At 46.1% G+C, this 25,104-nt stretch overlaps 1 protein-coding gene across 1 annotated transcript; it reads left to right on the plus strand.

The window, feature by feature from the left end:
- The first annotated feature begins 7,876 nt into the window (after window positions 1–7,876).
- Window positions 7,877–10,891, plus strand: S100A9 (S100 calcium binding protein A9). Its single transcript, XM_049880513.1, has 3 exons — window positions 7,877–7,992; window positions 8,369–8,529; window positions 10,451–10,891. The coding sequence occupies exons 2-3, from the start codon at window positions 8,380–8,382 to the stop codon at window positions 10,742–10,744; spliced, it is 444 nt and encodes a 147-aa protein (XP_049736470.1). The 5' UTR covers window positions 7,877–7,992; window positions 8,369–8,379; the 3' UTR covers window positions 10,745–10,891.
- Window positions 10,892–25,104: the final 14,213 nt, after the last annotated feature.

The following is a 25,104-nucleotide window of genomic DNA, read 5'->3' on the forward strand; positions in this document are numbered from 1 at the left end:
TCCTTTCCAACTACTTATCGGTTTGAGGCCAGGTTTTCTTCATATTTTCAACCAAAACGACATACAGCAACACATTGAATAAGCAAGGTATGAGCATCCCCTATCTTCTTTTAAGCCATGGATTAAAGAGATTTGTAAAAAATACACTGCTTTTCTCACTAACTTTTGATATAATTATTTTTCATTAACAAAAGTGTTAATATGCAATGGATTTATTGTTGCTATTTTAAATTAAGAAATATTTTGAATTTTTGTCTTAATTTCTTCTAACTTGGTAAATATTGATAGATATAATCCATATAAGCAAAAGCTCTTTGGGATACTCAAAAACTTTTAAGTGTAAATGGGTCCTGGAGGCAATGGTGGTTCAGTGATAGAATTCTCACCTTCCACGCAGAAGACCTAGGTTCAATTCCCTGCCAGTGCACCTTCTGCACAGTCACCACCTGTCTGTCTGTGCTATGGTGCTGAACAGATTTGAGTGAAGCTTTCAGACAAAGGTGAATTAGGAAGAAGACCTGGAGATCTACTCCTGAAAATCAGCCAGGCTCAGGACTGGGCATTGTTTCCTTCCCTTGTGCATGGGGTTGCCATGAGTTGGAGGCTGACTAGAGGGCAACTAACAACAACAGCAACACCCATTAAGGAAGCAGGCTGCCACATCTTTCTCCCAAGAAGCAGCTGGTGCGTTCGAACCACTGTCCTTTTGGTTAGCAGCCCAGCTCTCTAACCACTACACCACCAGGGCTCACTAACAGCAACAAAACAAACAACAAACAAAAAAACCCTTCGTCATCAAATCCACTCTGACTCATAGTGACCCTATAAGACAAGCAGAACTATCCCATAGGGTTTTCAAGGAGCGTCTCGTGGTTCTAACTGCCAACGTTTTGGTTAGCAGCCTGAGCTCTTACCGTCTTTGTCACCAGGGCTCCAAACTGCAACAAAGGGGTCCTAAAAACAAAAAAGCTGAAAAACCAGAGGCCAAAGAATTGCCACAGGCTCTGCGAGTCAGAATCCACTTGACTGCAATGGGTACATCCTGATCCAGTTACACCACCAGGTGGCAGCATGCACCCTTTGATAACCCTAGCACCCTGTCTCACCCACCAGGAATCTCCCTATTTCTCCTTCACTCCTCTCCACTTCCTTCTTTTCCTTCTCTGTATTCTCCCATGTTGTACAACTTCCTAATTACAGGAAATAACAATCTTCTAAGCATAGGCTGTATCAGAGCCAACTCATTCCCTCGCTTTATTCTGCAAATGATCAGACCTCTATGCAAAGCTTATTATCCAGGGGTGAGTATAACAAGAACCCAGTTCTTAAGGAATTGATAATCTAGTGAAGCAGACAGACTCAAAGGCCAGTAATTATAATGCCAACTCACAAATGTATGTGTTTACTATAAAGGACTGTATACTTCACAAGGTTGGCTGTGAGGCAGAGGAAACCAAGAACAGATACTTATCAGGATTTTGGAGGAATCTGGAACCTAGAGGGCATAACCAACTCATGGAGACCCCATGTGTGTTACAGTAGAACCGCGCTCCACAGGGTTTTCAGTGGCTGATTTTTTGGAAGTAGATCACTAGGCTTTTCTTCCAAGGTACCTCTAGGTAGACTCAAAACTCCAACCTTTCGGTTAGCAGCTGAAGATGTTAACTGTTTGCACCACCCAGAGACTAATTAGAAAAAAAAAAAAAACAACTTGCTGCCGTCGAGCCAATTCCGACTCATAGCGACCTTATAGGACAGAATAGAACTGCCCCATAGAGTTTCCAAGGAGCGCCTGGTGGATTTGAACTGCTGACCAGTCATAGCACTTAAGCGCTACACCACCAGCTTCCCAGAGACTAATAGAGAGGATTTAAAAATCAGGTTCGTCAGGATATGGGAGGAGAGGGAGGACTGGAAAAACAGAAACCAGAGAGCAGAAAAGGAAACTGTAGCATTCTTGATTTGGAAGGTAAAGTTGCCAGAAATTATGAGGTCCGTGATCAAGGGCAACCAAAGTGGGGACGGGGGAGGTGTTCAAACTTGGAAAAGATCAGGGTTCAGGATCTAAGAAGACAGGCTACTAGAGGGGCCTCACTGTATATGGCAAAGCGGTCCAGAATGAGGTCAGGGAAGGGGGCAGCTACGAGCAGTGTGTCTCAGAGACCTTGAGGATGGCCAGCCGATGAAGGCCATGAGGATGCAAGGGGGTGGTCAGGTTTGGTGTGGACTGATCCCAAAGGTGGAGGACAATGGTCTGAAGATACCAATGGGGCCTTAGGAGAAGGCTGAGCCCTCTCACTGTCAGAATGAGCAGTGGGGGGTTAGAGGAAGCAGGGTGGGGGGATATCAGAGAGTCTCCTAACAGGAGGTCTAGATCCAGAAATCTCCATGTAAGAGTGCTTGGGAGTGCTGGGCTAGGATAGAGACAAGGAGGGCAGGAAGGAGGAACAGAAGGAGTAGGTGAAGGGGCAGTAGATTGTATATACTATCTGCAATCTCTGGGGTAGGAGAACCTGACTTCATCTTCTTGGGGAGCAGCAGGTAAACACAGAGTCAGACAGGGTCCTGGCGCCATGAGGCTTATGGTGTTTACGGAGCTCACCAAGAACCCATAGACACCAAATGTGGGTTTAATGAGCACAGCGTGACCAAAGTAAACGATACCACCAAGAAGTGCGCAAGCGAAAAGGATGTTTGTGCTAAAGAGTACGACACAGGTAATTTGGCAAGGACCCCAATAATAACCACAGAATGAGTGTATGGTCACATATGTAGGTGTATAGGCATATATGTGTATGGGTAGGTACAGGTATGTACATTATGTGTGCACAGATAGAAGTATATGTACATAGAGATATGTGTATGCGTGCATATATATTCATAGAGGACACAGTTACAGATGCTTCTCAGATATAACCAAACATCTTTCAAGATTGTTTTTCTGGATTTGAAGGCTTAGAACCTTAGTCTCATGGGACATCTCCATCAGTTGGCATTATATAGTTCACAAAGTTCATGTTCTGCCCCCTAGTGAACTGAGTAGCATCTGGGGTCTCAAAAGCTTGTGATCAGCCATCTCAGATACAACTATTGGTCTCTACTCATCAGGAGCAAAAAAGAAAGAAGGAAACCAAAGAAAAAAACTAGCCTACAGGGCTAATAAACTACATGAGCCACGGTCTCATCTAGCCTTAGACCTGAAGAACAAGAAGGTGCACGGTTACCTGTACCAAATGTTCTGATTAGGGCCACACTAGATGGACCTGATAGAATAGGAGAAGAACAGAGAACAGAACTCAAATTCCTAAAAAGTACAGACTTACTGGATCAGTTGAGACCAGAGGACTCCCTGAGACTATCGCCCAAGACACCCTTTAAACCTTGAACTGAAACTACCCCCTCAGACCACCTTTTATGCAAACAACAGATTGGCACACAAAATAAGAGACATTACCCATGAATATGGTGCTCTATTAAAAAACCATCTATAACAGACCAAAAGGTCAACAATTATTCTAAAGCAAACATGAGAAGATAAGGAGGCAGGGAAACTAGAGCACTGGAAACTGAACAACCAGAACGTAATTAGAGAGCATGTTGACACATTTTGAAAAATGTAACTAACGTCACTGAGCAATTTGCATAGACATTGTCAAATGGTAACTGAATTTGCTGTGCAAACTTTCACCTAGAACACAGTTTTTTTTTTAATTCATAGAAACCTGGAGACAGCACTAGAAATGACTCAAAGACCAGCTGATTCAATCTCCTTGTTTTATAGATAAGAAAATGAAGGCCTAGACTGGGAAATGACTTCCCAAAACCTCCAGTAGCAAGTTCGGCAAAGCTAGGACTAGAACCCAGTTCTTGGCCCTCAGTCCACTGTAAACTTTCAACAGGAGTCCCAGAGGCTAAAGGGCACAGATCCTGGGGAAGGGCCCACTGGGTGCCTGGTATTTTTATTGTTTTTAGCTACTGTCAAATTGACCCCAACTCATGGTAATCCCATGCACGATGATATCAGACCATCTTGATCCACAGGGATTTCACTGGCTGATTTTTGGACATAGATTGCCAGGTCTTTCTTCCTAATGTGTCTTAGTCTGGAAGCTCCACTGAAACCTGTTCAGCATCATAGCAACACACAAACCTCCACTGACAGACAGGTGGTGGCTATGCATGAGGTGCATTGGCTGGGAAACCAACCCCGGTCCCCCATACAGAAAACAAAAATTATAACACCCCCATTGAAGGGGCAAAACTCACTGAACAGCAACAGCAGGAGGGCTTTGAAGAAGAGGAGACACTCAGATTCTCTCTTGGTCCAGGGGATGAAAGAAGGAGCACAAGGATTTGATTGTAGCTGCAGGAGCCTCTGCCTGCCTGCCTGCCTGCCTGCCTGCCTGCCTGCCTGCCTGCCTGCCTGCCTGCCTGCCTGCCTGCCTGCCTGCCTGCCTGCGTTTTTAACCCAGCTGAGAAAAACCACACTCTTTTCTCCCAGTGACAACCTACCAGAACCAGGACAATTGCTAGCAGGAAGCTCTAGATTTCCCTGGAGAATCAGTACTGTGAGGAGAAGACCCACCTCCCACCACCATTCACTCCAACCTCTGGCCATGGTTGGCAGCAAGGAGGTTGGTGGAGATTGGGGGTGCCTGTTTATCAAGCTAGGGATAGCCGCCTTCCTGGGTCAGAATCCACGGCTCAGCTTGAAAGCTGAATGATCACCTGCCCCACCACTGTGAGCTTCTGAGGCAAGGGGAACCACTGTCAACACGGGATCCCCCAAGTGCAGACTCCAGTCTTCACTGGAGCCCTGGCTGTCTGCTCACTCATGCCAACTGCTGATCGTTTTCCCCTCTATTCCCCTCCTCCACTGTACTTGTATCTTGAATCAACACTGTATGTGGCTCTGTGGAAAACCATAGGGCAAGGAGCAACAGAACCAGTGTTCATTTTTACATTCACATTTACATTTACAATAAAAGAATGCCTTCATTCCCTCACGACTCCTGCTTATTCATTCAGTGAGTGTTTATCCAGCATCTCCAGAACCAGGCCCTGAGCTCAAACCTCAGACACAGAGGTGAACCAGGCCACATCCCTGCCCTCAGGGACCCACAGCAGAGGAGGAGACAGACCTGAAAGCCAAGAATTTTCATGACAGAGCAGAGTTCGCACACTGTCTGTATACAGTCATGCTTTGTTTCTTCACACACTTTGCTTCATTGTTATTGTTTTGGTTTCCTTCAAAATTAGTTGACAATTTTTATAAACAGGAGTTTTCACATAAAAATTGTTTATTTCCTTGACCTTTGGGGGTGCAGAACTCTCTTCCCCACGTGGTGGCAGCACCTGGCTGAGGCTGAGTACTAGCTGTCACTGCAAGTTATGAAAACTGTCATTTGCCACTGTCTCCACCATTCTGTACTGTCTTCCCAACACTGAGGTCCCACATCAGTTGCCATGGAGACACCCTACTGATACTGTTGACTTTCTTACACCCAGCCTGCTTCACGCCTTTACTCAACGTGCCTTCTTCTGCAAGCGTTTGTGTCTGAGATTTTGGACCTGGGGCAGCAGAGGGCGCTGTGGGAACACACAGGAGAGGCACCCAAGAAAAAAGGCGCCTGCTGAATTGCCTAAAACAAGAGATTTCACAACAGTGTGAGTAAGAAGGAAATGATCTGCTGCTGCTGTTGTCTGTGATTCCTCACGGGCTTAAACAATGGAGCGTCGGTTCTTTTAGGGAATGCACCTGATTTTTAGTACATAGAAACATAATCCTGCATCTTAGTCTTCCTAATCCCCTGTGGACTGTCACCCATCCACCAAGTTTGCTGAGCACGTAGCATCAGTATCTGGCATATAGTAGGAGCTCAACCCATATTTGTGGGATGAATATAGAGAAAATATAACTACTAATAAAAGCTCTTATTTACTGAGATCTTCCCAGGGCCCAGGCACTGTTGTAAACGCTTTACATGTATATCTCAGTTATTCCTCATAACACAATGAGTAGGTCCTGTTATTATTTGGTTTTACTGATAAGGAAAGTGAGGCACAGAGAGGTTAAGTGCATTGCTTAAGGCCACACAGCCAGTCTGAGCTGTTAACCAAGTACCATCCCAGCAACACGAGACTCAGGGCCAAGATGTAGCACACACAGGGCTGCCACAAGTTTCAGATGGCAGAGAGGTCTGCAGGGGCTGAGGCCATGAGGCAAGGATGCAGGAAAAGACTGAATGGAAGAATGGCTAGAGGTAGAAGATGAGAAACATTTTCTCTGGTGGAGGGGAAGAGATTGGGGGTTGGCAAGACAGTAAGGGAAGATGCCCACAGTAGGTCCCCCATACACACTTCCTGGGCTGAGGGGAAGGGAGGCCAGAAAGGGTGTGCAATCATCCAGCAAACGCGAGTGTCTTCCGTGTGCCAAGCCCAGGGCTATGTGCTAGGGGAACACAAACATTAATAAGAACCTTCCTACAGAGTCCTGGGGTGGTGCAAACAGTTAACACACTTGGCTGATAACTGAAAGTTTGTAGGTTCAAGTCCACCTAGAGACACCTTGGAAGAAAGGCCTGGCAATCTACTTCCAAAAAATCAGCCATTGGAAACCCTTTGGAGCACAGTTCTACTCTGACACACATGGGGTCACCATGAGCTGGAGTCAACTAGAGAGCAACTGATAGATGATGATAATAGAGGGCCTACTGGTAATTATCAGACATAGGCAAGATACATCAACACTTTACTCCAGGAGCTAGCAGTGGTATGGGGGGGAAAAAGCCAGAAAATGCAGGGGAGGAAGAGATGGTTTTCAATCAGGAAAAACAGAGCAGGATTCCTGGGCAAGGGAGCCTTTGAACTGAGCAGGGAGGAAAGAGTCAGGTTTCACCTTGTGAAGTAAGGGAGGGCATTACTGGGGTGAGAGCACCAAGAGAAAGGCCTGGAGGTGGCAAGACAGGAGATGGGCTCTGTGTGTCCATAGTAAGGGTGAGGGGTGCTGGCTAGACAGGGATGGCCCATTCCTAGAGGGCTGTGTGAGTGAGGTTAAGCCATCTCAACCCTCTCCCATGAGCAATGGAGAGCCAATAGGTGTTTGTAGCAGGGGAAGGAACCATCTTGCCCACCAGGAGGCTACATAAAGATAGCTGTCTTCTAACTAGGTTGTTTTCTTTCAGGGCATGGACCCCACGTTGGGAACAGAATTTAGAAGAGCAATGCTGATAGACACTAGAAGCATATTTAGAAATATTTGCCCTGGGAATCTCTCACTCATATTGCAGAGGGTGGTGTAACTGGAATCATCCTTAACCAGGATATTAGGGCTTGGTTCCTGCTATGTCTCCAGCCAGCTATGTGACCTTAGTCAGGTCCCTCTCTGGGTGTCGATTTCCACACCTTCACCCTCTGAAGGTCCATCTAACCCTGGCTGACACCCTATGAATCTGAGAACCCCAACCAATCTCTCACCCTCCTATGAGCACTTATCACTGTGCCAGGCAAATATTGGGAAAGGCTCAGTCCATACTTGTTGGGCTGAACGGTATGGCCAGGCTGCCCACATGGGGGAGCAGAAAGGGCTGGGGACCCCATGAGTGCATGGTGCCCCACAGCCTCAACAGGGCAGGGGGAGGAGCAGAGGGAACAGTGGCCAGAGGAAAGGGACGCTTGCTCACTAGCTTGCTCGGGGAGGCCAGGGGGCCTAGGCGGAAGGGAAGTGAACTAACCACCAGCTTCCTCCCAAACCGGCTCTAGGCTCAGGGCTGGGAATTTCACAAAAAGGCAAAAGGATCTATGTGAACACTTCCTGTCCCACCCCAGGCCCCAATCTGCCTTCCTGGCAGGGACAGCCCAGCCCAGCGTTACCACACTGCTCACCTGTGAAGCAATCATCCCTGAGAGAGGGATGAGTATTCCGGCCAGGGGCTGCCTATAAATGCCAGGCCCGCTCTGCTGCTTCAAACTCCTGTGTGGCTCCTCAGCGTGGTAAGTGAGCTGCCAGCAGCCCTTGGCGGGGAGCCTGCTGCCAATTCTTTCTTTTCTCCTCGTCCCACTTCTTCTCTTCGAAGCCCTCCTTGGTTCACCATCCCCCCCCCCCACTTTAAAGGTTCCTCGACATTTTCTTACATCAAGTTCTACTAGAGCCTCCTGCCCTCAAATACTTTGCTTTTTGCCTATCCTCCTTTATTCTAAAAATCATTTTTCACTCGTGTGAGCCAGGGTCGTCTCCAAGTTAAGTTGCAGCCTGGTGTGTGTGTGTGTTTCACCCCTCTTTCCTGTGAACAGCTAGTGGGAGGCACTCAGGAGGCTGACACCCTTTTCTTCTAAGCATCCCCCCACCCCTTGCTTCTCCATTACTCAGAGTGCGAAAAGATGGCAGACCAACTGTCGCAGCTGGAACGCGACATAGAGACCATCATCAATGTCTTCCACCAGTACTCGGTACGGCTAGAGCATCGAGACGCCCTGAACCAGAAAGAATTCAAACAGCTGGTGCAAAAAGAGCTGGCAAACTTCCTCAAGGTAGGCCTGGCCCAGCCTCACAGCAGTTTGAGCTGAAAGAAGATGGTGGGAGGGGCAGTCTTCAGTGGTCATGGAGAAAATTCTAGCTCCTTCAACTTAGCCTCCAGAGGTAATGAGTGCCCTGTCACTCAAAAAAGAAAAAGAAAAAAACTAAACACATTGCCATAGAGTTGATTTAACCCTATAGGACAAAATAGAACTGCCCTATAGGGTTTCCAAGGAATGGCTGGCAGACTTGAGCTGCGAACCTTTTGATTAGCAGCCATAGCTCTTAATTACTATGCCACCAGGGCTCCATGGATGGGGTAGAGGTGACTTATTTGGTGTGAACAAGTAAGGCCTCCTTGAGGAGGTGACAATTGAGCTGGGACCTGAATATTGAGAAAGGAGACAACTCAGGATGACCCTTGACAGGAAGCTGAGGGGATTCCAAGCTTCAGATGGAAACTTGGAGGGGAAGACATGTGAGGGCTTTTCAAATCCCAAGGGCCTATAATCAATAAAAACAGTGTTTGGAAAAACCCCCTGCTCACAGATGGCATGTAGAAAGCATTCAGTAAGTGTGAGTTTCTTTCCTTGCCCTCAAAATGGTTGGACAGTTTCAGAAGAAAGGGGAATCAGTTCCACTCTCCTTTTTGTCTTCTTTTCACCCTATGAATTTGGGCAAAACAAAGGCCTGGACTAAGAGAGATGGGACACCTGAGTCCTAGTGCCATTTCCATGTCTGGAGCAGGATGTCCTGCGTGAGGTCACCAGCCCTTTTCTGCCCCGCCTGCCTTGGTGAGGTGGAGAATCGCAGCAGTAAGAGATGTGAGAGATGCTGACAGAGGATCTCTGGCAAGAAGTGCATGTCAGGGTAGATGAGAGAGGGTATGACCAAGACGTCATGTGTCCCTCAGATTTACTGGGCAAAGTTCTCCCACATATGACCCCACACTTGCTCCCCCAGCTTGACCCGCCCCTGCAGAAAGCCTGGAAGGGAAGCAGAGACTTGGTGGATGCATGTTGAGGGTTTAGTACTCTGATCAGGCAATGGCTAAAGTCCAAAAAAGTCCAGCACACTGAAGCACTGCCAGAGCAGGAGGGAGCCTGGGAGATCAGCTAGGCACCCCCACAGCTCACAGGTGAGGGAATTGGGCCCAGAGATGGCCAGAGACTTACCTGAGGTGCCCCAGCCAGTAGGTGGCAGAGTTGGAAATAGAACCTGGTTCTTCTGACACCACCTCTTTCCTACCACACCTGGATACTGCACCTCACCTCTTGTCTCCCCTGGTGTACTGTAGTACACACTTTGGGGTCAGCAGAGCATCCACACTGCTTTCTGCCCCCACACAAGATCCCCCACCATCTTGTTTCCTAAGGTGCTTCCCTTTTGTTAGGAGAAGGAAATTGTTTCACTAATTAGTTACCTCAAGAGGGAGGGGAAAGGAGAGAAGGGAAAGGAGAAAACAGAGAAGAGTGGAGGGCATGAGACAAGATCAGGTTGTGAAGTCCAGAAATTCCATTCTTCTGCTTCCAAGCCTTGTCAATCTGAAAAAAATCAGCTTCTCTGAGACGTAGTTTCCTCAAGTCTTCCTCAAGGAAGATACGAATTCTACCTATGCAAGTTGTTATAAAGACCCAGTGAGATGTTCTTTCTATTGTGTGACATTGAACAAATCACTGGAACCTGGCGTCCTCTTCTGTAAATGGAGATAACAAGGGAACCTAAGTTGTAGGTTGTATGGGGAAGAAACTGGGAAGTGTCTAGCACATGCTTAGCATCCACAACACCGTGGGCACTCAGTCCACATTTTTAATATTTAAATTGAGCCACAGAGGCCAAGTTTCCTTGTGCATTTGCCTTTTGTCATTTGCTACGGGCCCAGTCCCCACTAGTGGCCACACCCTGCCCTGACCACCCTCTCTGCCCCACCCACAGAAAGAGAAAAAGGATGATGCAGTCATCAACGACATCATGGAGGACCTGGACACCAACGAAGACAAGGAGCTGAGCTTCGAGGAGTACATCGTCCTGGTGGCAAAGCTGACTGAAGCTTCGCACGAAAAGATGCATGAGGGCCACCCAAGAGGGCATCACCACAGCCACGGGGAAGGGCTTGGAGAGGATAGAAAGTGCAAAGGGGATGACAAGCAAAAAGGGTCTGGTCCTGGCCAAGGCCACGGCCACAGCCACGGCCACGGCCACAGCCACGGCCACGGCCACAGCCACTAATCAGGAGGCACCCTTCCCTGGGACCAGCCAGGGTTCTGCATTATAGGGAAGGGGAAATGGCTTCACTCCCACAGAGTAGTCGAGCCACACAGCCTTAGCTGTGGGTTCGGGGCCTGGGGGTGAACAATAAAGCCTACCTCTAAACCAGTGCTCTGCTTGCTTCTTCTACCCACCCTCATCCCGACCTGTCCTACCCAGGGGTCTGAGCACTGCACAGCCCTGCATCTTAGCTACGGCCCAACTGCTTCATTTGGTAATAACAAAATGAGAAATAGCAGCAATGAAAGTTCACCTTGGGCTCACCTCTCTGACCATTCCACACCTCTGACTTTAGACCCCACTGCTCAGATCCTAGTCACCCCACCTCAGCTCAGGACCTCCCTGATCTAGCCTGCCAAATTGGCCCTTGTCACCACAAAAGCAAAAGGAGGCCTCCCTTCCTTCAACGTTCCAGCCACCTCATCACTCAGCCCCAGCCCCCTCTTCACCTAGTGCTATCTGTACAACCAACCCTTCCTTCTGGAAGCTTCCAGAAATGGACCTAGACAGTGTTGTGTCTGGAGAGGAATGCTGGCGTGGGGACTCGGCAGTGGGAACAAGGACAAATTAGGTGTGCTTACCCACAAACTCATTCTGGAGCTAAGAGAGCCATTGGGGGTGCACAGACCTAGTATCCAAACTGTGGCTACAAGGGGGTTGAAGTGAAGGAAAGAGTTCACAAGGGCAGAAGGATTAAAAAAAAAGAAAAACAACCAGTTGTCACAGAGTCAATTCCAACTCATGGCAACTCCAAGTGTGTCAAAATAGAACTGTATTCCATAGGGCTTTCAATGGCTGATTTTTTGGAAGTAGGTCACCAGGCCTTTCTTCCAATGTGCCTCTGGATGAAAAAAATGAGTGAAAAGAGCAGCCGCCTGCTAGTCAGCAGTCTAGAGTTCCAATCCCAGTTCTGCAGCTAAAAGGCTAGAAGATTACAATGAGGAGATTGCACTTTGGATCCAGAAAGCTTTTCAGGCCTGAAGATTCTGATTGTAAGCCTCGAAAGCAAGCTGACCAACCTGACAGGACCAGAGATTCCTTTAGTCTCTGGTCAGTAGCTGAGCACTCAAGACAGCAAGGCCTCTCATTCCTCACTGCAGAACCTGCAGCCAACCTGATGCCCCAGCTCCTTGGGGCTGCAGCTGCTGCTCACTGTGTCAGGCTACCTCCAGCGCATCCAGTGACTCCTCTGCCATCTCTCCCTGTCCTCTGGCCTGACAGTGTCACCATAGAGTCCCTTCCCAAGTCACAGCCAGGCCAGAGTGGGCCTTGCATAGACCAGAGCCCAAATCATGGCTCTCTGCCCTGCCCTGTCTTTCCAGCACAGAGAAGACTCAAATAGAAAATAGAATTTGAGGATCTGGACAAAGATTCGTAGGCATTTATTCCCCCATTTTATAGAGGAAGGAGATGAGCATAGAGTGGAAAAGGGACTAGTCCGAGGTCATACAGTGGTAGAGTTGGTCAAAAGAGCGCAGTGAGAAAAAGGTGCTTGAATCCCATCTTCTCCACCATGTGCATCTCCCAGCTCCTTCCCCATTGCTGAGAATGAAGAAATGGAGGATCAGATTTCAGCCCTCCCCACTGCCTGGCTGTAACCAGGTCCCAACCTGCCTGCAGTTGACCTGGGCAAGGTCCCTTCTCCAAGGGCTCAGAGGGCTTTGCTATGGGTAGGAGGATTTAAGGGCTCACACTAGAGGGCATGAGAATGTTTCCAGGAATGAGTCCAGGCTGTGAGCTTGGGTAGCAGAGTTTAGAAACCCTGAGCAGTCCCTTCTATGCCTGCCTTGGGGACCTAACACCTGGGGGCACCCACCTCCTTTCAGCCCTTCTACCTCTCCCCACATGTCCAGAGAGCAGCCACCATCTTTATCCCCTTCTCAGTGCAGCTGGGTACAGGAGAAAGGGAACACACCTGAGAACTGAGAAGCCTGGGATCTATTACTGGCTTTGCCAGAACTAGATGCTTTTGGCAAGTGTACCCCCGACTCCCCTCTGCCACCACTACTTATCATTATGTGCAGGAAATGCCTGCTTATGACTCTGCCTCCTCCACTGGACTGTAAGCTCCATGAGGGCAAAGTCCATGGCATCTGTCTTGCTCTCTGCTTTATTCCCAGCATCTCAAATACTGCCTGATGCACAGTAGGTGCTCAACAAATATTAAATGAATAAATGTTTCACAATTTCCTATGCGTTCCATGCTCTCTTCTCAGGGGAAGGTGTGGGGAATGGGGGAGCAGGAGAGTGGGATTGAAACTAGCAAACAGAAAGTTTCTGGGTTATCAGCATAGACTCTCAAACAGGAAGGAAGTGGGAAGCAAGTTTACAAGAATCTAAAGCCCCCTCCCACAATTTGTTCATTCAGACTAGTTCTGGCATTATCTGCCACACTCTGGAAGCTTCCATTTGAAGAAAATGATCAGTCCTAAAAAATAAAAAGAATTTTTTTTTTTTTAATTACTAATTTAACCCAACCTGTTCCAACTCCATTCTTGAGTCAATCTCCCCAACACCTGATAAGTGGTCTAATTCCTCAGGAAAAGGGAACTTCCTCCATTGCACTGACTCTTAGAAAGTCCTTCATTTCACTGAGTCAAAATCAGTCTCCTTGTGACTTCCAGGTATTAATCCTAGTTTCCCTCCCACACCCTTAGAGACACAGAATAAGCCAAATCCTTTATTATCCGTCCTTTCACCCGCCCGTCCACCTATATATCTATCTATTTATTCAAAACAATTATATCATAGCTTTCTCCAGCCTCTGCACCTTTTCATCAGGAATGGTCTTCCCCATCCTGGTGTCTCTAGAAAGTCCCTGTGATCCACTAAGGCTCAGAGCCAGTGCCACTGCCCCCATGAGGACTTCCTCAACCACCCATCCTTCTCAAGAATACAGGAGCCGCCTCCTCCAGGCTCCCTGTAACTCTCTAATACTTCTACTATTGCACTTCATATATGGAATTATAATCCCTTGTCTGTACTCTGGACTGTGAGCTTCTGAGGTAGGAACTATGGCTGATTGTTTCCCATCCCCAGGTCCCTGTGTGGGAAGGGGTCTCAGTGAGAATCTATAGGTGAACAAGTGAAGGTAGGATGGTCCTAGGACCCTGTGGAGCTGAGGTTGGAGCAGAGTGGGTCCTCTGCAGGGAGGGTGGCAGTGTGTGAGTTAGGGATGGCTTAGAGGAACGGGCAGTTTCCTGCTGTCTGGTGACCTGGAATCAGGACAGTGTAGAGCAGCCAAGCAGAAAGATGGCAGGGAGGGCAGACCTTAGATGCCGAGAGTTCTCCCTTTTGCCTTATCATCTGCCAACTCAGCCTGATTTTAGGAGGCTTGTTCTAGACCCCAGGGGAAGGTTTGACAGCAAGCCACTTTTACAGGGCCCTGTGGGATTTTCCTTAAATAGCATTTAACAGAGCTGGTCAAGGCAACTTAATACCTTCCATCCTATTAACCCCTTCTATTCAAAACACTGGTTCTGTTGAGTAGAGGGAAGTAGACCTATCTCCTTAGCTAAGAGAGACAGAATTTCAATCTCAAAGTTAAGATTAGTCCCATTCCCATTTGAGAATTTGTGGCTACCTCTATGATTAATGAGTACTTTTATTGAAACTCACTTCAGGGGTTTTCCCAGCATCTTAGTGACTGAAGGACAAGACAGGACCTGTCATCAGATGACTCTACCCCCAGTTTCTATAAAAGGGAGTTGCCCTCCAGCCTGGGGTAGTAAGTGAAACCTGAACTTCTGGATATCTTTCTGGAAGGAACAAGGAAGAACCATCAGTGACCTGAACTGCTAGACTCTGCCCAGATACCTAACAGCTCTCTAATGTGCTTCTGAGGCCTGGGTGATGTGAGTTGGCTCCAGAATTTGGGGGAGAAATTAATTCACTTATCCTGTCATTCATTTTGTCCACTCCTTCATTCAACAGGCACTGAGAACTCACTGTATGTCAGACACTGTATCATGCTCAGAGGGGCCCCAGTGATAAATAAGGCTTGACCCAGTCATCGAGGAGCTCCTAGGCCTGCAGGAGAGACAAGACAGTGCTTGAAATGATTCTAATATAGAAACTGAAAGGCAAGAGGGGTATACAGGCCAGTGGAACTTTGATGTCGGAGGAATGTCCTTCACTGGGCACATCTCTTTGGAGGGGGAGTGTCCCAAGGTTTGGAGCTGTAGGCTTGCCAGGATGGACATGAAGATGTTCAGAAAGATGAGACCATGTGGCCAATGGCCTGGAAATGGGCAGATGAAAGTTTGTCCAGAAATGAGGAGCACTGGGGATGTGAGGGGGAGAGGTGGGTGATATGGAGAGTGGGGCAATGGCTAGATTCTAGGCCCAGGAGCTTACACTTTATTCAGTAAGAGAACAGAGGGTAGAAGCAGTGAGGGTTTTAGGGAGGGAAATGATATGGTCATATTTGGGTGATATGATCATATTTGTATGTCAGAAAAGTCTACCTGTGGTTTATGAGCTGGATTTGAGGTGGGAGGTCAGACTGCAGACCCCAGGCCCATTAGGAGGCTGCCTCAATTGTTCAGGGGAGAGGTAAAAACAGCCTGAAGTGGCACTTCTCAGAAAGGATGAATCCAGCCACGGTCTCACACTACCACAGCTCCATGTCAACTATGCAGGGCAGGTCTGCAGCCCCTGTAAGATAAGTAAGAGAATTTCGTGCTGTTTCCCAAGGTCCTGCAGGAAGAAAGGTCTCAGCTTTCACCAACCCAGTGAGGCAATCTTACACAACCCTGACACAAGCCCTGCTCTGAAGTAAACTCCAGAATCCAACTTCAACACCCTGCCCATCACAACAGTTGCTGAAAACTTATATTTTAGAAAGCCCTGTGTCATAGATTTTGACATTTCAATTGCCAAAGTGACAACAGGGCTGAAACAACTGGTTGCTCAAGTTCTGTTCCTTCTTGAGGCTCAGGTCTACCACTGTCCTCTCTTCCAAGACTCCCCTCAGCTCCCTGACCATGCTAGATTCATACTCCTCATCTTCAGAGATCCCTTCCAGACTCAAGAAAAGGACAGCGAACTGGCCTCTTTCTGTGAGTCCCTCTGAGTTTTCCCTTTTCTCTCTGAGATTGTCCCATGTACCCAAAATTATCACATGTAAATTGCACAGTGAGGAAAGACACTGTTTCCAAGACCTGAGATGAGGAAAGAAGAGGAATGGGGCTCCCCTGGGGCAGGAATGTGAGGGGTATCAGGGTTCTGACATGTGGCAGGGGGCAGCCCCAGCCTCAGTTGGAGTCTGTTTCTCTCCCCCGCCTCTCCCACTTCCTTCTTGATTTGCCTCTCTCTTTTTCCTTCTACTCTTTCAACATTTTCTCTCTAAGCCTTTTCTCACTTGCTACTTTTCACCCTCCTGTTCTCTGTGGGGTGCAGACCCAAGGAACTGGGGCGCTTTCAGGGAAAGAAATGCCTTTGAAAATAAGTAGATGTCATATCCACTCATGGAGGCTTCCCTCAGAACAGAAGATTCTCAGCTTCTAAGGCTCCCCTTAATAATGAAAAGAGAAAATCACAAGGGGAACAGTTGAAGGGATTGGGGTATTGAGCCTGGAAAAGAGGAGCAGGTGGTCATGATACCAAAACCAACCAAACCTGCTGCCGTTGAGTTGATTTCGACTCATAGTGACCCTATAGGACACAGTAGAACTGCCCCCATAGGATTTCCAAGCAGCAGCTGGTGGATTCAAACTGCTGACCTTTTGGTTAGAAGCCTGAGTTCTTAACCACTGCACCACCAGAGCTCTGTGGTCATGATAACTGCCATCGAATATTACCGAGGTCTGGGGAGAAGATTTGACCCCATAGCAAGAAATCCAAAACCCTTGGTGGTGTGGCTTATTTGCTGCCAGACCCCCACCATGACTACCACCAATAGCATCTACTTGTGTTCTGTATCACCTATTCATTTCTCTCCATTAGAAAATAGTAATTCAATTCAACTAACCCAACATTCATTTGTTTATTCATTCATCCAGCAAATAATCATTGAATAGTAACTATGCACAAGGCACTGCTAAAGGTGCTGGGTAAACAAGACAGGTAAGACCCCTGCTCTCTTGCTCATCTCGGGAAGAATTAGTCAATAAACAAGTCAAGGAATAAGTAACCTAGATAATTTCAGATGATGATGAGTTTAACAAAGAAAAGAAGAGAGGATATCAGGATAAGGTGACTACTAGGTGAGGTGGGGAACCAGCAAGGCCTCCCTAAGGAGGTAGCAATGGAAATGAGATCTGAATGACAGGAAGCCATCTCTACAAAGATTTTATCCTACATGCACTGGAAAACCATTGGAGGGTTTTAATCAGGTGAGTGACTTGATATGATTTATGGTTGAAGGAGATCATTCTGGCTGCTGGGTGGAGGACGGATTGGGGGCATCTAGAGTAAAATTCCACCATCTGTCTGTCATTCTGTCCTACTAGGGTGGCTCAGCATAAAGAGAACAAAAATTCTCAACTGGAGCAATAAGCAACATCATGATAAATGAAGAAAAAATTGAAGTTGTCAAGGATTTCATTTTACTTGGATCCACAATCAACACCCATGGAAGCAACAGTCAAGAAATTAAAGGACACATGGTATTGGGCAAGTCTGCTGCAAAAGACCTCTTTAAGGTGTTGAAAAGCAAAAATGCCACCTTGAAGACTAAGGTGCGCCTGACCTAAGCCATGATATTTTCAATCGCCTCATATGCATGCAAAAGCTGGGCAATAAATAAGGAACACTGAAGAAGAATTGTTGCCTTTGAATTGTGGCATTGGCTAAGAATATTTAATACACCATGGACCGCCAAAAGAACAAGTCTGTCTTGGAAGAAGTACAACCAGAATGTTCCTTAGAAGCAAGGATGGTGTCTTAGTAATCTATTGCTGCTATAATGAAAATACCACAAGTGGAATGCTTTAACAAAGAGAAGTTTATTCTATCACAGTCATGTAGTCTTGAAGTCAGAATTCAGGGCTCCAGCTCCAGGGAAAGGCTTTCCCTCTGTCAGCTCTGGAGGAAGGTCCTTGTGATGCATCAGTCTTCCCTTCGTCTGGGAGTATCTCAGCACAGGAACCTCAGGTCCAAAGGAAGCACTGTGCTCCTGGCACTGCTTTCTTGATGGTTTGCTTTCTTGATGGTTTCAGGTCCCCATGTCTCTCTGCTTGCTTCTTTCTTTTATATCCCAGAACAGACTGGCTTAAGACACTACCTAAACTTGTAGACCTCATCAATATAACTGCCATTAAGCTATCTTATTACATCATAGTGATGGGATTTACAACACATAGGGAAATCACATTAATTGATAAAATGGTAGACAATCATGCAAGGGAATCATGACCTAGCCAAGTTGACACATATTTGGGGGGGACAAAATTCAATCCATTACAGATGGCCAGACTATGTCTCACATACTTTGGACGTGTTATCAGGAGGGATCTGTCCCTGGAGAAGGATACCATGCTCGGTAAAGGAGAGGGTCAGTGAAAAAGAGGAAGAAACTCAACGAGATGGATTGACACAGTGGTTGCAACGATAGGCTCAAGCATAGCAACAGTTGTAAGGATGGCAAAGGACCCAGCAGTGTTTTGTTCTGCTGTACGTAAGGTCATTATGAATGGAAACCAACTTGACGGCACCTAAGAACAACAATGGTGGCTTATGTGTTGCTATGATGCTGGAAGTTATGTCACCAGTATTTCAAATACTAGCAGGTTTACCCATGGTGGACAGGTTTCAGCAGAGCTTCCAGACTAAGATGGACTAGGAAGAAAGGCCTGGCAATCTACTTTCAAAAATCAGCCAATGAAAACCCTATGGATCACAACAGAACATTGTCTAGTATTGTCCTAGAAAATGGGCACTTTAGGTTGAAAGACACTCATAATACAACTGGGGAATAGCTGCCTCCCCAAAGTAGATGATAAAAATGGTGTAGGACCAGGCAACATTTTGTTCTGTTGTGCATGGTGTTGCCACGAGTTGGAGCCGACTTGACAGCAGATAACAACAACAGAGTAGAAGCATAGGGGCCAGTTGGGAGGCTGTTGCGGGAATTTATTGAGCCTGATCTTTGTGTCAGATACGGTGCCAAGTTCCCTGCCTCAAAGAACCCCTGGTCTAGTGTGGTGGTGGACACCAAAATAGATATTTTCAATATAATGTGGTAGGCAAAAGAAAAGCAAGGTAGCAAGGTGCCCTGGGAGCACAGGAGAGTTGCCTTTTTTCTGAGAGGGTAGAGGAAAGGAGAGTTAAGGACAGTTTTGTCAGGTTAATGCATGAGTTGAGTTTTTAAAAAGCAAGAGTTGAACTTCCGCTTGCCCAGCACTGCATTAGGCAATGGAAGAAATCAGAGAAGCATAGGAAGCCAGGGTCCTTGTCCTCCAGATTTCTACAGCCTAGTTTGCTTTCTTTGAACTTTGAAGGCTTTTTATGTTGACCAAGTCAAACTGGAGAGTCCTAGCCATTCTCTTGTATCAGGCACTTCTGTTGACCACCCATTGAATCCAGCTCCTTTACCTGATTCCGAAGCCCTGATATGCAGTGTTATGGATTGCGTTGTGTCCCCCAAAAAGTTATGCTAAAGTCCTAATCCCCATACAAGTAAATATGACCCTGTTTGGAAATAGAAGTTTTCTTTTGTTATGTTGATGAGATCATACCAGAGCAAGGTGGGTCCTAAACCTAGTCCTTTCTGAGTGGAGTCTTATAAAAATGGAAAACAGTCAGACAGACAGATAAATGGGGGAAATGCCATGAGACAATGGAGGCAGGCAGATGTATCTACAAGCACAAAGGAACCCCAAGGATTGCCAACCATTGCCAGAAACTAGGAGAGAGGCCCACAGATGGACTCAACACGGCCAAGACTCTGATTTGGACATTTAGACTCCAGAACTGTGAGAAAGTAAATTTCTGCTCTTTCAAGTCACCAGCTTTGTGGTATTTTATTATGGCAGCTCTAGCAAACTAAGATAGGCTTAGCTTGTGGTGTGCCAGCAGTCTGCCTAAAATGTCCTCCTGACAGGGAAAGGTATTACACACACAGTGCCCAGGAGAGTGGCATTGGAGTCTTTTGTCTTACAGTAACACCTTTGCCCAGAGAGTGCTGTCAGACTAATCATCCAAGCAGAAGCCCAAGAGGGCACAACACAGGCAGGTCAACCCCAAAAGCACAGAATTCCCATTTGGAAGGGGCGTAAAATCTACTTTCAGTTGGAGCGTGGAAATGTGAGAGGGAGATAAGAGGGGATGGGCTCCCTGGAGGATGTGACATTTGAGTTGGGCTTTGGTGGATATGTAGGAATTCTAGAGATAGAGAAGGGCCCACATAGCCCGATGCCTAGAACAGAGTAGACACTTAATTGGTCTCACTGAATTGTACTTGTGAAATGTGTTGAACTGGCAAATGTTGTGTTATCTATACTTTTTCAATTTAAAATAAAAGTCCATAGAAAATAAAATAAACAAAATAGCCAGCAAAAAAAAAAAAAGTATAATTGAAAAGATGTAAGGTCACATTACAGTTTATGAAAAAAAAGTATGTTTAGGGGCAAATTTCAAACAATAAATTGTTAAAGCTATTTAAAAAATTTTTTTTTAAAGTTTGTGAATGAAGGGAAGAAAGGCACTTCAGACAAAGAGAACAATAGAACAGCAAGAGTAAAATCCAAGAAGTCTGAAAGTCCCAGAGTGCCTGGAGTCTAGGGCTCATGGGGGTGGGCAGGAGAGGTGTGGACAGGAGGGGGATGGTGAGATGCTGGAGAGGTCAGGTCTGTTCTCTGAGGTTCTGTGGTTCTGACAGTCCTCATGTTCATCTGCTTGTTTCATGACACATGCCATGGTCATGGAATCCAGTCTCTGTATTTGCATGAAGGGACTAGAGGTTGTCTCTGAGGCTCAGAGAAGGAAGTCACTTACCCAAACTCAGAGACAGGAAGCAACTGAGCTGAGAATCTAATCTAAAAAAAAAAAAAACCAAACCTGCTGCCATAGAGTCGATTCTGACTCATAGCAACCCTATAGGGCAGAGTGGAACTCTCCCATAGAGTTTCCAAGGAGCGCCTGGAGGATTTGAACTGCTGACCTTTTGGTTAGCAGCCATAGCACTTAACTACTACGCCACCAGGGTTTCTGAGAACCTAATCTAGCTCATTGGATTCCAAGTTTAGGACTCTCTTCATTGTTCTTAGGTGCCCCTGACTGACAGATTTTGACCACATTTGGTGGCCTTCAAATTTTTTTTTAAGTATGCTTTAGGCCCAATTCATGGTTTGATTGGCTATTTTGAAACAAAGTCATGGTTGGTGAATGTTTTCACTTTGGCAAATACACTGGGTTTTTTTCTTGTAGGTTGGTTGTTTTGTTTTGCTAGTTGTTTGTTTATTTGCTTGTTTGTTTTTAACAGATTTTAATTCTACTATGGAGTACCTGGAAACCCTGGTGGTGTAGTGTTTAAGTGCTACAGCTGCTAACCAAAGGGGCAACAATTCAAATCCACCTGGTGTTCCTTGGAAACTCTATGGGACAGTTCTACTCTGTCCTATAGAGTCGCTATGAGTCGAAATAGACTTGACAGTGACGGGTTTGGTTTCTTTTTTTTTTTAAATAGAGTCCCTAGGAGCTCTAGTGGTCAGTGGTTAAACTTTCGACTGCTAACCGAAACATCGGTGGTTCTAAACCACCAGCAGCTCCAAGGGAGAAAGATGTGGCAGTCTGCTTCTGTAAAGATTTGAGCCTCCACCTGAGAGACTATGGCCCTAAACAATCTTCTGAACTGGATCTGAAGCCATTCCCAGAGACCACCCTTCAGCCAAACCATATACAGGTCCGAAAAACAAATGATAACACCTGAGAGGAAAGTGTTCCTTAGAACAGTCAGCTATAAGAGATAGAAAGGGCAACCTTTGCCCAAAAGCAAAGATGAGAAGGCAGGAAGGGGTAACAGTTCAGGAGCAAAGGAAACAGGGGGCCCATGGTGGAAATGGGGGAGAGTGCTGGCACATTGTGGGGAACGAAACCAATGTCATGAAACACTTTGTGTACAAACTATTGAGTAAGAAAATAAAATGCTCTGTAAACTTTTTTTTTTTTTTACCTAAAGCAAAATAATTTTATTTTTTAATAAAAATAAAGATTTACAGCCTTGGAAACGCTATAGGCAGTTCTACTCTGTGCTACAGGGTCACTATGAGTCGGAATCGCCTCAAAGGCAATGCGTTTTTTAGTATGGAGTACCTGGGTGGTACAAACAGTTAACATCGCACAGCTGCTAACCAAAAAGTTGTAGGTTTGAGCCCATCCACAAGCACCTCAGAAGAAAAGGCTGGCAATCTACTTCCAAAAAAATCAGCAATTAAAAATTCTGTGGGGACAGGGGCCAAGATGGCTGACTAGGTAGAAGCTACCTTGGATCCCTCTTGCAACAAAGACTCGGAAAAACAAGTGAATCGATCACATACATGACAATCTACGAACCCTGACCATCAAACACAGATCTAAAGAGTTGACCTGAGTGACAGAGACTGAGAACGAACAACCACGGGGAAGCAGCAACTGTTTTCGGAGCCTGGAGCCAGTGTCCCAGTCAGGAAACCTTGACGCCGGGCTTTGGACTAGGCGCAGGGGAGCTGAGCAGGGCATCCTGAGATGGCACAAACATGGGATGCAGCCCTAGCCCCCTGAACTGACCTCAGGGGAAGCTCAGCCAGTGCACACAGGCAGCACAGCAACACAGCTGACAGGAGGAGAAGTAGTCGGGAGGCAGCAACTGGTTTGGAGCCGCGAGTGCGGCGTCCCATCCGGGGAACCCTGGCACTGGGCTTTGGACTGGGAGCGGAGGAACTAACCGTGGCTTCTGAGACAGTACAAGCACGGGATGCGGGCCTGACCCTCGGGGGCAATCTCTACCCAGCCAGCGCACACAGTCGACATGCCCCTCAGGAATCTCAGATAAAACAGTCATCTCAAGCAAGATAAGTAACTTTGTCTATATTCCGGGGTGCTACTCTCTCCTGTTTATCTGAACCCTCCCATCCCCTTGCCAGGCGGCTTCATTAACATTGGAATTTCCTGGGCCAGAGAGTGAAGTGCTCTGTGGGTTTTTTTTTTTCTTTGTTGGTTTGTTTTGTCTTTTCCCAACCCATTCTCCTGGCCTGAGAGAAGCAGCTACAAAAAACCCAGGGACTAAGAATCCTCCCCTGACTTCCTGAAATTGGACTAAAAATACAGAACCAGCTCCAGCCAAGCATTTGCGATCCACAGTCTTGGGCTTTCATCCCTACAGGGAACAAGGTGGCTATTATAATGCAAAGGCAATTCTGATAGTGATCTGACTGTAATTGTTTTAGCAGATTACTGGAAAGACAAGTTTCCCAGGTCTGATATCTCTGCGAATTCGACAGAGCCCTCACTGACCCACAACAGGGAACTGAGGGCTGACGCTCCACCCAAACCACCTCACCTCCTACCATAGGGGTCTGAGGATAGTGACTACTACCAATCTGTAGAGGTACATGCACTGGGTGCCTAAGGTACAGCTGCAGAGCCCACCCACAAAAGGGCTTTAGGAATAGAGACACACCTCCCCAACTGGCACTTGGGGGAAGCCTGTCAGCATCCTGCACCCCAGAATATGACCCCCTGCTGCTACTAGAATCTGGTGCACACAACTATCACCACTATTCCTCTAAGTGAATAGGTGACAGTCTACACCACACACTTGGTGACCCAAATTCAGATTCTACACAAGAATAGTGACTGAACTCTTAGGCTTATATTTCTGGTACCGGCCCAAACCAGCTGGTAATAGGAAATAAGTGATTCAAAGCCTACAACAATCAAGACACCACAATCTAGTAGCCCATCTATGTATATTGAAAGAAAACAAAACAAAATAAGACTCAGTGAGAAAATATAGAATAAATCACTACAATATCTTAGTGATGGCTTGGAGACAGCAGTCGATATCAAACCACATAAAGAAGCAGACCATGATTGCCTCTACAACTCCCCAAACTAAAGAATCAAAATCTTTCCCAAAAGAAGATACAATTTTAGAATTGCCAGATGCAGAATATAAAAAACTAATTTACAGAATGCTTCAAGACATCAGGGATGGCCTCAGAAATGAAATAAGGCAATCTACAGAAAAAGCCAAGGAACACACTGATAAAGCAGTTGAAGAAATCAAAAAGATTATTCAAGAACATAGTGGAAAAATTAATAAGTTGCAAGAATCCATAGAGAGACAGCATTCAGAAATCCAAAAGATTAACAATAAAATTACAGAATTAGACAACGCAATAGGAAGTCAGAGGAGCAGACTTGAGCAGTTGGAATGCAAAGTGGGAAATCTGGTGGGCCAGGGAATTGACACCAATATAGCTAAAGAAAAATCAGACAAAAGAATTTTAAAAAATGAAGAAACCCTAAGAATCATGTGGGACTCTATCAAGAAGAATAACTTGCGTGTGATTGGAGTCCCAGAACAGGGAGGGATATCAGAAAACACAGAGAGAATAGTTGAAGACCTGTTGGCAGAAAACTTCCCTGACATCATGAAAGACGAAAGGATATCTACCCAAGATGCTCATTGAACCCCATTTAAGATTGATCCAAAAAGAAAATCACCAAGACATATTATCATCAAACTTGCCAAAACCAAAGATAAAGAGAAAATATTAAAAGGAGCCAGGGATAAAAGAAAGGTCCCCTACAAAGGAGAATCAATAAGAATAAGTTCAGACCACACAGCAGAAAGCATGCAGTCAAGAAGGCAATGGGATGACATATATAGAGCACTGAAGGAGAAAAATTGCCAGCCAAGGATCATATATCCAGCACAACTCTCTCTAAAATATGAAGGCGAAATTAAAACATTTACAGATAAACACAAGCTTAGAGAATTTGCAAAAAGCAATCCAAAGCTATAAGAAATACTAAAGGAAATTGGTCAGAAAACCAATAATATCAGATAACAGCACAACACAAGGTCACAGAACAGAACATCCTGATATCAACTCAAATAGGGAAATCACAAAAACAAATGAAGATTAATTTTAAAAAGAAAAAAACGCTCAAAACAGGAAATCATTGAAGTCAATATGTAAAAGATCACAATAATCAAAAAGAGGGACTAAATACGGGTGGCATAGAACTGCCATATGGAGAGGGATACAAGGCCATACAGGACAATACAAGTTAGGTTTTTACTTAGAAAAATGGGGGTAAATATTAAGGTAACCACAAAGAGGTATAACAACTCCATAACTCAAAATAAAACCCAAGAAAAACATAACGACTCA

The sequence above is a fragment of the Elephas maximus genome, chromosome 3 (genome assembly GCF_024166365.1).
Source record: "Elephas maximus indicus isolate mEleMax1 chromosome 3, mEleMax1 primary haplotype, whole genome shotgun sequence".
NCBI lineage: Eukaryota > Metazoa > Chordata > Mammalia > Proboscidea > Elephantidae > Elephas > Elephas maximus.